Below are 14188 nucleotides of genomic sequence, written 5' to 3'. Positions count from 1 at the left end.
TTTCACCAGTTTTTCCATTAAGGTCCTTTTTCCTGTTCCAGTACTCTATCTATGATATCACATTGCACTTGCTGTTATTTTTACTTAGTCTTCTGCAGTCTGTAATAGTTAGTCTTTTCCTTGTCTTTCATGGGTTTGACACTTAAGAAGAAGATTAATCAATTATTATTTTTTTTGTTTTTCATTATTGCATTTTTTAAAATTTTTTATTAATTAAAAAAAATTACAAGAAACACAAACATTCCCAACACATACATTCAGCAATTCATAATGTCATCACATAGTTGCATATTCATCATCATGATCATTTCCCAGAACATTAGCATCAATTCAGAAAAAGAAATAAAAAGACAACAGAAAAATATAACAAACAGAAAAAAAAAATTTTACAAGCCATACCCCTTACTGATCCCTTTCACTGATCACTAGCATTTCAAACTCAATCTATTTTAACATTTGTTCCCCCTATTATTTATTTTTATTCTATATGTTCCTCTCATCTGTTGACAAGGTAGGTAAAAGGAGCATCAGACACAAGGTTTTCACAATCACACAGTCACATTGTGAAAGCTATATCATTATACAATCATCATCAAGAAATGTGGCTACTGGAACACAGCTCTACATATTCAGGCAGTTCCCTCCAGTCTCTCTATTACATCTTGGATAACAAGGTGATATCTACTTAATGCATAAGAATAACCTCCAGGATAACCTCTCAACTGTTTGAAATCTCTGAGCCATTGACACTTTGTCTCATTTCACTCTTCCCCTTTTGTTCCAGAAGGTTTTCTCAATCCCTTGATGCTGGGTCTCAGCACAGCTAGAGTTTTTCTCAATTCCTTGATGCTGAATCTCAGCTCATTCTGGGATTTCCGTCCCATGCTCCCAGGAAGATCCACACCGCTGGTAGTCATGTCCCACGTAGACAGGGGAAGGGTGGTGAGTCTGCTTGCTGTGTTGGCTGAGAGAGAGGCCACATCTGAGCAACAAAAGAGGTTCTCTTGGGGGTGACTCTTAGGCTTAATTTTAAGTAGGCTTGACCTATCCCCTGTGGAGTTAAGTTTCATATGAACAAACCCCAAGCCTGGGGGCTCAGCCTATAGCTTTGGTTGTCCACACTGCTTGTGAGAATATCAAGAATTCAACTTGGGGAAGTTGAGTTTTCCCCCGTTCTCACCATTCCCCAAAGGGGACTTTGCAAATACTTTTCCACTCACTGATCAAATCTCTCTGGGATTCATCAGGGCATCACCTGGACAAACCAACAAAATCTCATGTCCTATACAAAGTTCCATGTACTTAAGGTGTTCAATCAACTATCTACATAAGTTATATTAGGAGATGCACTAGTCAAAGTATAGATTTGTACCAAATAAACATTTTTTTGCTTTAGTCTCACACATTAGTTGAAATTTTAAAATATTAAGTACCATCTATTTTCAGCACACTGCAGTAATGACATTCTTTTGTTCTTCCTCATGCAAAAACATTTTTTAATTTGTACATTTAGTCACTATCATTATACACTCTAGGCATTCCTAGATTACACCATCTCAATCTTTAACATCTATCTTTCTTTGTGATTTCATTTATGCCCCAGCCCTCCTCCGTCTATCATTCTCATATGCAGCTTCATTCAGTGTTTTAACATAATTGTATTATAGTTAGGTAATATTGAGCTGTCCATTTCTGAGTTTTTATATTCAGTCCTTTGCACAATCTGTATCCCTTCAGCTCCAATTACCTAATATCTTACCCTATTTCTATCTCCTGATGGTCTCTGTTACCAAGGAAATATTCCAAGTTTATTCACTAATGTCATTTCATAGCAGTGAGACCATACAGTATTTGTCCTTTTGTTTCTGGCTAATCACACTCAGCATAATGTCCTTAAGGGCCATTCATGTTGTTACATACTTCATAACTTTATTCTGTCTTACAGCTGCATAATATTCCATCTTATGTAAATGTCACAGTTTTGTTAGCCAACTCTCTGTTGATGGACATTTTGGCTGTTTCCATCTGCTGGTAATTGTTAATAATGCTGCTATAAACATTGGTGTGTAAATGTCCATTTGTGTCCTTGGCCTCGTGTCCTTTGAGTAGAGACAGCATATAGATGGGTCCTGTTTTTTAATCCATTCTGCCAGACTATGTCTTTTAATTGGAGAGTTTAATCCATTAACATTCAGTGTTATTACTGCATGGGTAGTACTTTCTTCTACTATTTTGCCTTCTGGATTTTATATGTCATATCTAATTTTCCTTCTTTTCACTTTTACTCATAGTCTTCCTTTCTACACTCTTCTCCACACCTCTCCTTCTGCCTTTGTCTCTAGTGTTCCCTTTAGTATTTCTTGCAGAGCTCGTCTCTTGGTCACAAATTCTCTCAGTGATTTTTTGTCTGAAAATGTTTTAATTTCTCCCCCATTTTTGAAGGACAATTTTGCTGGATATAGAATTCTTGGTTGGCAGTTTTTCTCTTTTAACAATTTAAATATATTATCCCACTGTCTTCTCGCCTCCATGGTTTCTGCTGAGAGATCTGCGCACAGTCTTATTGGGCTTCCCTTGTATGTGATGGATTGCTTTTCTCTTGCTGCTTTCAAGATCCTCTCTTTCTCTTTGACCTCTGACATTCTGATTATTAAATGTCTTGGAGTATGTCTATTTGGATCTATTCTCTTTGGGGTACGCTGCACTTCTTGGATCTGTAATTTTAAGTCTTTCATAACAGTTGGGAAATTTTCAGTGATAATTTCCTCCATTAGTTTTTCTCCTCCTTTTCCCTTCTCTTCTCCTTCTGGGACACCCACAACACATATATTTGTGTGCTTCATATTGTCTTTCAATTCCCTGAGTCCCTGCTCATATTTTTCCATTTTTTTCCCTATAGTTTCTGTTTCTTGTCTGATTTCAGATGTTCCATCCTCCAGTTCACTAATCCTATGTTCTGTCTCTCGAAATCTACCATTGTAGGTTTCCATTGTTTTTTTCATCTCTTCTACTGTGTCTTTCATTCCCATAAGTTCTGTGATTTGTTTTTTCAGACTTTCAGTTTCTTCTTTTTGTTCTTTCCTTGCCTTCTTTATATCCTCCCTCAACTCATTGATTTGGTTTTTGATGAGGTTTTCCATGTCTGTTCATATATTCTGAATTACTTGTTTCAGCTCTTGTATGTCATTTGAATTATTAGTTTGTTCCTTTGACTGGGCCATATCTTCAATTTTCCTAGTGTCATTTGTTATTTTTTGCTGGTGTCTAGGCATTTAATTACCTTAATTAGTTTATTCTGGAGATTGCTTTCATTTCTCTTATCTGGGGTTTTCTTGCTGGATGAATTTGTTGTCTATCTGTTCTTTGACATTCCGTTCAGCTTTATCTGGACCTTTAGCTTAAGTTTTGTTTAACAGAGGAGAATTTTTCAGTTCTTGTTTTCCTGTTTCTTGCCCTGCTTGTGTGGTGCCTTTCCCCCCCACACACCTAGGAGGGTCTACTTAGATATTATAGACCCCAGACAGATTTTCCAGACCAAACTGGCCTCCTATCAGGAGGAAAGAGTCACCTGCGTCAGTTTTCCCTGAGGGTGAGACCCAGCAGGTTGAAAGACTTTCCTGTGAATTCTCTGGACTCTGTTTTTCTTATCCTGCCCAGTATGTGGTGCTTGTCTGACACCAGGTCCCACCAGCATGAGATGATGCAGTACCTTTAACTTTGGCAGACTCTCCCTGCTGGGGGCATGGTGGAGACAGAGGAAAGGTTGTAGGCTGGTTTTAATGGCTTCAAATTACCAAGCCCTGGTGTCTGAATTCCTTGATGGAGGGATTCCACCTGGGTGGGGCTTCACCCCTCACCTGGGGAAGGCACAGGCTCCAGATAAGCCCCCCAAAGAGGTCACTTCTGCCTATGCCTGGGGCAGTTGCAGCCTGAAAAGTCCTGCCACTGTATCCAGAGGCAGTCGAGCCTTTGTAGATACACAGCCACAAAAACCTCTGTTTCCTTCTTCCCCCCCCCCCCCCCCGCCTTTTTCTGTCAGTCCTGTCCCCTTGGTGCCGGGGCAAAAATGAGCAACCTCCACTTTGATCAGGTTCCCCTAAGCTGGGGGCCTATTTTTAGTAGTCAGAATTTGTTAATTAGTTCCACAATTGGCGTTTGATTGTGCCCAGTCCCTGCTGCTGGTAAAGTCCTTTCCTTTCCCCTCTGGGAAGCAGCCTGTGGGGGAGGGGCGCTGGCCGCTGCAGCTTTGGAAACTCACGGTTCTGGAGGGTGCTCACAGCTGGCCCAGCTGGTCCAGATTGGGATATGCTGTGTGTCTGGTCACTGACGTGGCCCCAGGAGCTGTTCTGTACTGTTTCTGGTTATTTAGTAGTTGTTCTGGAGAACGAACTAAAACGTGCACGTTGTTAAGCCGCCATCTTCACCTGGAAGTCCCATTATTGCCTTAATTAATTATTTTATTAAATGTCCCTCAATTTGCTGTTGCCTGTTTTCTCACTATTGGACTGAGGTTATGCATTTTTTGGACAATAATACTACTACAGAAATGATACTGTGTATTTTTTTCAGCGTATTACATTACAGGGTTCATGATATTGATATGTCTTATTATTGGTGTGTTCCTTGTGTCTTCTTGGGCATCAGTGCCCTTTCTCCCTTAACACTTGCAAGGAACAAATAGTATAAAGTTTAATCAGATTTTATTTGAATTAAAATATTATGAGGAAAAAAAATTAAAAAAATGTTCTGAGAGCTGAAAAGTATACAGGTTTGTCCCCTGGAATGACCCTTCATGTATACTGAAGATTGAGGGCTTAATAAATAATTGGAGATATATTTTTAGTATAATTACATGTAAATTGAAGATCTTCATTGTTAAAGTATGCAAGTCACTATTTTTACCATGTTCTGCACATTCAAAGCATACTCCCTGCCCTTTGTGCCAACAAAGAGTAAACAAAACCTTCTTATTTAATTTTATCTAGGTTAACTTCTTAAAACCACCTGCTACTTTTAATTTTGATGAATTTTTCGCAAAGTGCATGACCTTCATGGATTATTATCCTGGTCACCACCACAGTAAGTATCCTCTATGGACAAGTCCCCTGCCTCTAACAGCAGTCTAGTGGACTTTATACCCACGCCCACTGCTCCATTACAAGTGTTAGAGCTCCTCAACACTGCTCCCCGATCCCTACTGGCACAAAAGTGGGGCCCAGTTCCACATTCTCCAGAACAGTGATACTATGTGCAACCCTCCTCAGAAATTGCACCTCTCCCCAGGCACTGACTCCTTTCCCTCATCTTCCAAACATTCGCAAGTCTCTCTCAAGAGGAAAGAAAAAAACAAAACTTCTTTGACTCCTACTTCCCTCTCCGGACCTTCACCACCAAACATCTCAGAAGAGAAATTTATATATTTATGCCTTTTCCTCTATCACCTCATTTATTAATTCACCCAGTCAACATTGATTGCATTTGTCCCAGGAGGTATATGCTCACCTCCTCTTCAGTCTTGAGCTACTGACAGTCTTGAGCTTTTATCCTCATGCCTTCCTGTTTTACTGAAACTGCTTATGTCAGCTGTTTATGATCATTACTTGCCACACTAGGTGACCTCTTTGCAGGACTCATCCTAAGCAGTTGGCCTTAGACTGCCCTCTCTTTCTGAACACTATCTTCTTCTCTTTCCTTGTATTCAAAAATATTCTTCTTTCTTAGTCTTCTTTTTACCTCTCAAACCATCCAGTGTCCTTTGCTTAATCTCTTTAAATGTTGGTGATTCCAGCGATCTGTCCTTACCCTCTACTCACTTCTTGGTGAACCATTCATTCATGCCTAACTTCTATAGGGCTCCTAGCAGCTCCAGGACTAGGGCAATGCAAGCTAGGAGTGTAGGGCACAGAATTTAAGGAGGCACTCATCTCAAGGTCATGCAAGTTGCCTGCCTCGCTCAAATCCTAACTGGCAGAATTCAGCCCAGACTTTTGTCCTGAATTCTAGACTCATTAAAAAAAAAATACCAATGGGACATCTCTACTGAATATCAAACAGGCACCCCATCATTAATATGCCTTAACTTTCAGCTACTTATCTTTACCTAAAAAGTTTTTCTTCTTCCAAACTAGAAACTACAGAAACATCATTGAATCATTTTTCTTCCTCATCATTTATGTAAGTTTTAATATCTTGAGCATTGTAAATAGTAGACTTTACTTCTACAAAGCTGGTAATGGGGCATGGCAGATCTGTGGGAGAATTGACCAAGAAAGGCCAAGAAACCCGGAAGCTCTGGCAATGAAGGAGAAAACCTGATGACACTACCTTCCCCTTGGATTCTACCCCATCCCATCTGGTGGATCTTAATGGTGCCTTCAGTAAAGGGATTCTTTAGGCATTATTTTGGGTACAGACTTCTCTGTCTCCACTGTCACCACATGGTCCATGACTTTACAATTCCTGCCTTCTTCCTAAATTCTTTGTCTCTTTCCACAGTCTGTTCAACATCACTTCTTAATCTCCCATACTCACATGGGATTCCAGCCAGATTAGAGTCTTTACCTGTCCTTTTACATACCTTGCTCATTCTTGGCTTTAGCCTACTTTGTTTCCTCTGCCAGGTGTGCCCTCCTTAATCCTTCTAGTAGGATATCATAAATCATTCAAGATCTGGTTAAAACCCTACTTCTCTGAAGCTTTTTCTGATTAATTTTCTCATGTTGATCACTGCTTCCTCTGAGTCTCTCTGATCTGGTCCTTATGATCTTTTTTTTTTTCATATTCAACTTTTCCATATATATTATATTTGAATATCCAGTGAGACAGTAAATGCCTCCAGGGAAATGCCCAAGTTTCCTAGTTACTTTTTCACTCCTGCTCAATGCCTAACATGGTGTATTGAATATATTAGGTGATCAATAAACACCTTCAAAATCAAATTTGCTTCTTAACTTAAATCATTTTTAAGTCTCATTTTAATTTTTTCTTGCAGTTAATTTAGTGTTTTTTTAACCTTATCATTATTTAATGTCCTACCAAAAACCTCTCATTTCTCTTACATTTTTTGCTTTCATTGTGTTCATTCCTACCATCTTCTATCAGTCTATTCTAGAGCATGGAACTACCAACCATTATAGTGAAAGGAACCATTATCTCAAAGAGATAGTGAAAATCTCTTGCTCAGGCAAGGAAATAGGGGACAGCCAGGGCATGAGAGTAACTTGTCCACAGTCGCACAATGTGTTTGTATCAAACCTGGGGCCAAAAGTCAGACTCCTGACTCTCAGTCCCAGTGCTCTTTCAACTTTTATCATCCTCTTCATTCTGTCATCCTCCTCCTCAACTGTGATCCCCACATTTATCCATTCCCATATCTTGTGGCAATCGTTGGAAATACTCCTCAAGCTCCTCAAGTCCCAAAGTATGATGACAACTAGAATAGGGTTGTGGGCTACTTGCAGCTGAAGTTTGGGAAACTCACAACCTCTAATACATTCCCATCAGATATCCCTTGGCCTTTGGGGCCACTAGGTGTCCCGTAGTCCCATGACTAAACTGCAAGGACTGTGTCCAAGGAAGTGGAGACAGGGAAGCTCCTCTCTCTACGACTGCAGGGCCAAGCCTACCTTCCTGAGTCGCCCCTTTTTTCTGCCCTCTCAGAACTTCTGAGGCTTGCATGTATGCTGAAGTCTGATCCTGAACTGGAATCATACCTACAAAAGTATATAATGGAAAGCATTTTGAAGCAGGTACTTTCATCATTGAATTTACTGTTTTGGGGGGTATCAGGGATCTTGGATAGCTGGAAAGATTAAGTAAAACAGCAGCTAGTAGAATGTTCCATTGAAATAAAAAAGGGTGGGGCTAACATTCTCTATGTGTAGATGTCTAAAACTCTTTTGTTCAATCAGGACACTTTTTTTTTGTTTTAGCATGGACAGGTGCCAGGAATCAAACCCGGGTCTCCAGCATGGCAGGTGAGAATTCTGCCTGCTGAGCCATCATGGCCCACCCTCAATCAGTACACTTTTGAGAGTTAAAGTGGGCATTGTCCAGGATTATGTTGTGACAGGAGGCATAAATTGGGGCTGTGTTGCTCCCACAACTCAGGCAAACTGGAACTGATATAAGCATATAAGAACATATGGTCACTCTATCTAGATGTCATATGGCCCAAATATATCAAGTGCATGTGCATTGACACAATATTCTCTCAGTTACTTGAATTAGATCTTAGACATTGAAGTTTAACAAGACAGGTAATTCAAATGCTCAGAATTACCTCTACTCCTCAAAAATTTCTGCATCATTCTCCTAGATTCAGGTTTTCTCAAATATATTAATTGACATGAATTATAACTATGTCTTAGCACTCATCAAATACCAGACACTCTGCTGTTTCATATATTTATTCTTCATAATCCTTGATATATACATATATGATTAACAGCAATTTGTGTTGGATACGTTGCCTTAATTGACCACCTTTTATTTTTAATTAGAGGAGTTGGAAGTTTACAGAAAAATCATGCAGGAAGTACAGGGTTCCCATATATTCCCTCCCCCCGCCCCCATTCACATAGTTTGCCCTATTATTAACACTTTGCATTAGTGTGGAACCATTGTTAAAATTGATGAAACAACATAATTATAATTAAATTAATAACTAGTGTCCATAGTTTACATTAGGATTCACTGTATTGTCTGTTCTATGGTTTTTAAGTATTTTTATTCTGCTAATATATATACAACCTAAAATTTCCCCTTTTAACCACATTCAAACATGTAAAACAATGGAGTTAACTACATTTACAATGTTGTGCCACCATCACCACATTCCATTACCAAAAATTTCCATCACCCTAAAAATAAACTATATACTAATTATGTATAAACTTCCCATTCCCTCCCCTCTCCCAGACCCTGGTAAACTGTATTCTAGTTTCTGACTCTATGAATTTGCATATTCTAGTTATTTGATATCAGTGAGATCATACAATATTTTTTCTCTTGTGTCTGGCTTATTTCATGCTTTATTTTATGATGTCTTCAAGGCTCATCCATGTAGTGGCATGTATCAAGACTTCATTAAGGCTGAGTAATAGTCCATTGTATGTATACACCACATTGTGTTTATCCATTCATCTGCTAATAGACACTTGGGCTCCTTCTATCTTCTGGAAATTGTTAATAATGTTGCTAAAAACATCCGTATACAAATGTCTGTTTGAGTCCCTGCTTTCAATTCTCTAGGTATATAACTAGAATAGAATTACTAGGTCATATGATAATTCTATACTTAACTTTCTGAGGAACTACCTGTCTGTCACAGGGTTTTACATGATTTTACATTCATTCCTATAATGAATGTTCTTATTTCTCTACATCCTTTCCAACATTTATTTTCTATTTTTTAATAATAGCCATTCTAGTGGGTATGAAATAGTATCTATTGTGGTTTTGATTTGCATTTCCCTGATGGCTAATGATGTTCAACATCTTTTCATGTACTTTGGCCATTTGATTATCTTCTTTGGAGAAATGTCTATTAAAGTCTTTTGCCCATTTTCCAATATTGTATGTCTTTTTGTCATTGAGCTGTAGGATTAAAAATATATATATTCTGGATATTAAACCCTTACTGGATATGTGCTTTCCAAATATTTTCTCCCGTTCTGTAGATTGTCTTTTTACTTTCCATATTAAGAGTGCAACTTAGCACTTACCACAAGCTAGGCCATATGTCCTTTGATGAACAAAGTTTTTTTATATTTTGATGAAGTCCCATTTATCTCTTTTTTTTTCCTTGCTTATGCCTTTGGTGGAAAATCTAAGAAGCCATTGTCTAGCAAAAGATCCTAAAGATGTTTCCTTATGTTTTCTTCTAAGAGTTTTATGGTTATGATCTTTTTATTTAGACCTTTGATCCATTGTTTTGATCTTTGTATATAGCGTGAGGTAGAACTCTACCTTCATTCTTGTACATATGGACATCCAGTTTTTCCAGCATCATTTGTGGAAGAGGCTGTTCTTTCCCCAGTGACTGAACTTGGCACCCTTATGGAAAATCAGTTGGCTGTAGCTGTGAAGATTTATTTCTGAACTTTCAACTTGATTCCATTGGTCCCTGTGCCAGTATTTGATGACTGTAGTTTTGTAATATGTTTTAAGATTGGGAAGTGCGAGTCCTCAGACCTGTTACCAGATGGCTTTGGCCATTTAGGTCTCTTACCCATCCAAATAAATTTGACAGCTGTTTTTTTGTTGGGTTTTTTTTTTTTTTGTATGCTGTATGGTGGGGTCACATTTCATTCTTTTTACATGTGAATATCCTGTTATTGCAGCACCATTTGTTGAATTTTTGTTGTTATTGTTTGTTTGTCTTTGTTGGTTTCTTTTGTTTGTTTGTTTTGGAAAGTGCATGGTCCAGGAATCAAACCCGGGTCTCCCACATGGCAGCAAGAATTCTACCACTGACCTACCCTAGCACTCCCCAATAGCTGTTGTTTTATTTCTGAAGAGTAGGCTGCTGGAATTTTGACTGGTATTGTATTGAATCTGTAAACCATGTTGGGTAGAATTGATATCTTAACAATATGTACTCTTCCAATCCATGAACATGGAGTGTCCTTCCATCTATTTTGTTCTTCTTTGATTTCTTTTACCAATGTTTTGTAGTTTTCTGTGTACAAGTCCTTTACATCCTCAGTTAAATTTTTTCTGAGATACTTGATTCTTTTAGTTGCTATTGTAAATGGAATTTTTTTATTTCTCTTCAGCTTGTTCATTACTAGTATTTAGAAACACTTCTGATTTTTGCATATTGATCTTGTACCCCACCACTTTTTAAAATTCATTTATTAGCTCTTATAGCTTTGGTATGGATTTTTCAAGATTTTCTACATATAGGATCATGTCATCTGCAAATAGGGTAAGTTTTACTTCTTCCTTTCCAATTTGTATGTCTTTATTGCTTCCTCTTGCCTAATTTTTCTAGCTTGAACTTCCAGTGGGATAGAACCGAAAGTATTCTAGAAGGTACGAGACTGTGAAAATATAAGGTAGAATTACATTCTTCGCCCAGACTACAAAAATAAGAGAGTCAGAAGGCACAGTAGTTCTTTCTGTGATACCTCGTATTGGCCTAAAGGAGCTAGCAGCTAAGTCAAGGGAACAAATGCCTAACAAATATAGCAAGAATATAAGTCCCCCTTGAAAGAGATTTTGATGGTATATTCCACTTCCATCTGCTATACTCTGGGCTAGCTCTACCATGTTTTAACTTATACACTTAGACAACTTCACCTTTTGCAAAGGATCTCAAAAGTACTCCTGATGATGACAGGTGGCAAGGGAATGGGGGGGGGTGGTTTCCTGGGGAAGGATCCACTGCCAAGGCCACATGCTAAGGAAAGCTCTCTACCTTGCAGATTGATGACAGACAGCTTCGAGGTTATTTGTCTGAGCTTCGCCCAGTAACAATTATGTTTGTGAACCTGATGTTTAAGGACCAAGACAAAACAGAAGTCATCGGGCATGCAATCCAGGATGCATGTATACACATCACTTCTGTTCTGAAAATCTTCCGGGGACAAATCAATAAAGTCTTCATGTTTGACAAGGTAAATATGAGCTAAAAGAGGGAAATCTCCCAGTAGTTTGAGGTTAATATTCATGCCCAAGGTGAGATGCAGTAGAGACTAGAAATTTAATCTAGAAATATCAGTCTTTATTTATGATTATAATAATAACTTACACCAAAAGTATGAACAGTTACTATGTGCCAGGCATTTTTCTCAACACTTTACATATGTTAATTCATTTCATCCTGACTACTCTAAGAGGTGAGTACTCATGTTATTATACCCATTTTATAGATGAGGATGCTGAGGTAGAAATGAGAATACTGAGACAAGGTAAAATTAAGGTTTGCTAATGGATGCAAATGGTGGGCTGGGATCCAAACCCAGGCAATCTACTTTCATATCCTACATTCTTAACCACTATGCTTTTAACATTATTTATGCTCACTGTACATGTACATATAAATATAAATATGCTTATAATAAATGTTACATATAAATATGTTAACATATAAATATGTTGGTTCTGTGCCAACAAAAACCACCCCCAACTTAATAATAATAATAATGTCTGAAAAGTACTTTATAGTTTAAAAAGTCTTTTTAAATACATATAACATTAGTCTTTTTAATAACCAAAACAAAGTTGGTAGGTCTGTATTATGTCCTATTATGTGAAATTGACTTATCCAAGTTTCCACAGTTGGGAAGTGGCCTGAGAATATAGATTCTCTGATTCCAGAGCTGGTACCTTTTCCACTGCTCTGTGCTACTTATTAGGCTTAAATTTAGCACCTTGCAACATAAGACATTGGCCACAGAAGAGAACAGAGAGGAGAATGTACACAAATAACTCATTCTTATCTTTGGAGCAAAAGCAAGGATCAAACCCTTTTCAAGGACGCAAGCCCTACTGTTGAGGATGCACCAGAAGTTATATGAAGTTTACTACTAATAAAATAGGCTTGAGAGATTTCATGATATAAACTGAATCAGAAAGTGAAAATTGCTGCTGACTCTCCACTGGGCCTTGTGGCTTTCTCCTTCACAGGGCTGCTCCTTCCTCTGTGTGTTTGGTTTCCCTGGGGAGAAGGTACCTGATGAGATCACTCATGCTTTGGAAAGTGCTGTGGATATATTTGACTACTGCTCTCAGGTCCATAAAATTGAGTGAGTATTAGCCTTGATCCCATCTGGTGGTCCCTGACCCCCTTGGGAAGCAGAGAAGAGAGAAAGGACAGGCCTAACTTTGGAAGCCCTTCCTGCTTGCATTATTCACCTAATGTATTAGTAGGGTGGGCAAGCTCCAGCTCTGAGGAATTAAGATACGGGCATAGTAGAGGCAAGATGGAGAAAGGACGCTCTTCCTAACAAGTCAGAATGTACCAGGTTTGCAAGAGAACTAGGTTCTCTCCCTATACTTCTGGCTTCCTTCTTGGTAGAGGTCAAACTCCCAACACCATGTTGAGAACTGAGTTGATTTTTAATAACTAAGAGATGAAGTGAGTGCCTAGGTTAAAAATTTACATTGATCTGGCCTCAAGATGATCCACTCAAGAAAGAACTATTAAGAAGGTAAGCTTTTCCATCCCCAACCCTCACTTCCCAAGAGCCCAGTTTCCTCAGGATTCCCCAGCCCTAGTATGCCAATAACCCTGACTCCTTACCCTACACTGGTCTATCCTGCAAGGTACTAGCTTCGTGCCCTAAATATTTCTACCTCCCTAGTCATCTATATATGCAGCTACCTGCGAGTATTTGTAAAGTTAGATTTGCTGCCACACACTTTATCTGGGTTACATCCTTTCGAAATAATGATTTTTTTCTTTTTAGCAATAACTATAAATTATTTACAGCCACAGTCACTTTGCATTGAAGGTCTCTTTGGGGGGTGATGAGGGATTATTTTCCAGAAAAGAAGCTCAGATGAACATAAAAATAGATCAAAAGTGAACTTGGTTACCACTTCTAAGGACCTAACTCTGTGTCCCAGAGTCCCTTCTCAAACTGTCCCTTCTTCACATTTTATGCCATGCACAGTTGTCCAAAACTAACTACAAAGGGTAGAGAATTATACATTGAAATCGTTTCCTATCCTTCCCTGCTGCGTTCATCATCATCTCCAAACCCTTCCCACTTTCTCTATGCTCGTTAGCTTCATCCCTTTTCCCACAACTCTCTGTTTCTCCCCGGTTCCTAGGACTGTATCCATCGGAGTTGCCAGCGGGATTGTCTTCTGTGGAATTGTCGGACACGCTGTAAGACATGAGTACACAGGTGTGGTGAGCTAGTTTATCTCTAATTCCCTCTCAGCAAACACAGTGCCCTGCCACTGGTCTTTGTTGGAGGAGGCACAAAAATAAGTAAGGGCCCTGCCCTCAGAGAGCGCATTCTTCCAAATGTAACCAAGCCATGTAGCTTTGCCCGTTCACAGCTCATTGCTCACAAAGGGTGCATTTCTGAGGCTATGCATGAGTATAAGAAAACAGTTAATTAACCCATGTCAAACTCTGAAATATGTTCTGCAACTAATCATGGTGCTGTGCTTTGAAATGTATTTTTTTTTGTATATATGTTATTTTTCACAAAAAAAAAAGAAGGAAAAA

The 14188-nt window shown here is 38.7% G+C and overlaps 1 protein-coding gene across 5 annotated transcripts in view; it reads left to right on the top strand.

The window, feature by feature from the left end:
• ADCY10 (adenylate cyclase 10) overlaps positions 1-14188 on the top strand; it is a 130421-nt gene that overhangs the window by 28107 nt on the left and 88126 nt on the right. For 4 of the 5 annotated variants that reach the window (XM_077156882.1, XM_077156881.1, XM_077156884.1 and 1 more), the window contains 5 exons: positions 4986-5079; positions 7660-7748; positions 11430-11621; positions 12634-12752; positions 13783-13859. In XM_077156882.1, coding sequence (XP_077012997.1) covers positions 4986-5079; positions 7660-7748; positions 11430-11621; positions 12634-12752; positions 13783-13859 — 571 coding nt within the window. The remainder of the gene's footprint in view (positions 1-4985; positions 5080-7659; positions 7749-11429; positions 11622-12633; positions 12753-13782; positions 13860-14188) is intronic. The other variant, XM_077156883.1, reaches the window with a different exon arrangement.

The sequence above is a fragment of the Tamandua tetradactyla genome, chromosome 4 (genome assembly GCF_023851605.1).
Source record: "Tamandua tetradactyla isolate mTamTet1 chromosome 4, mTamTet1.pri, whole genome shotgun sequence".
Lineage (NCBI taxonomy): Eukaryota > Metazoa > Chordata > Mammalia > Pilosa > Myrmecophagidae > Tamandua > Tamandua tetradactyla.
Note: the sequence above shows the minus strand (reverse complement) of the source record. Positions and strands in the feature narration are given on the sequence as shown.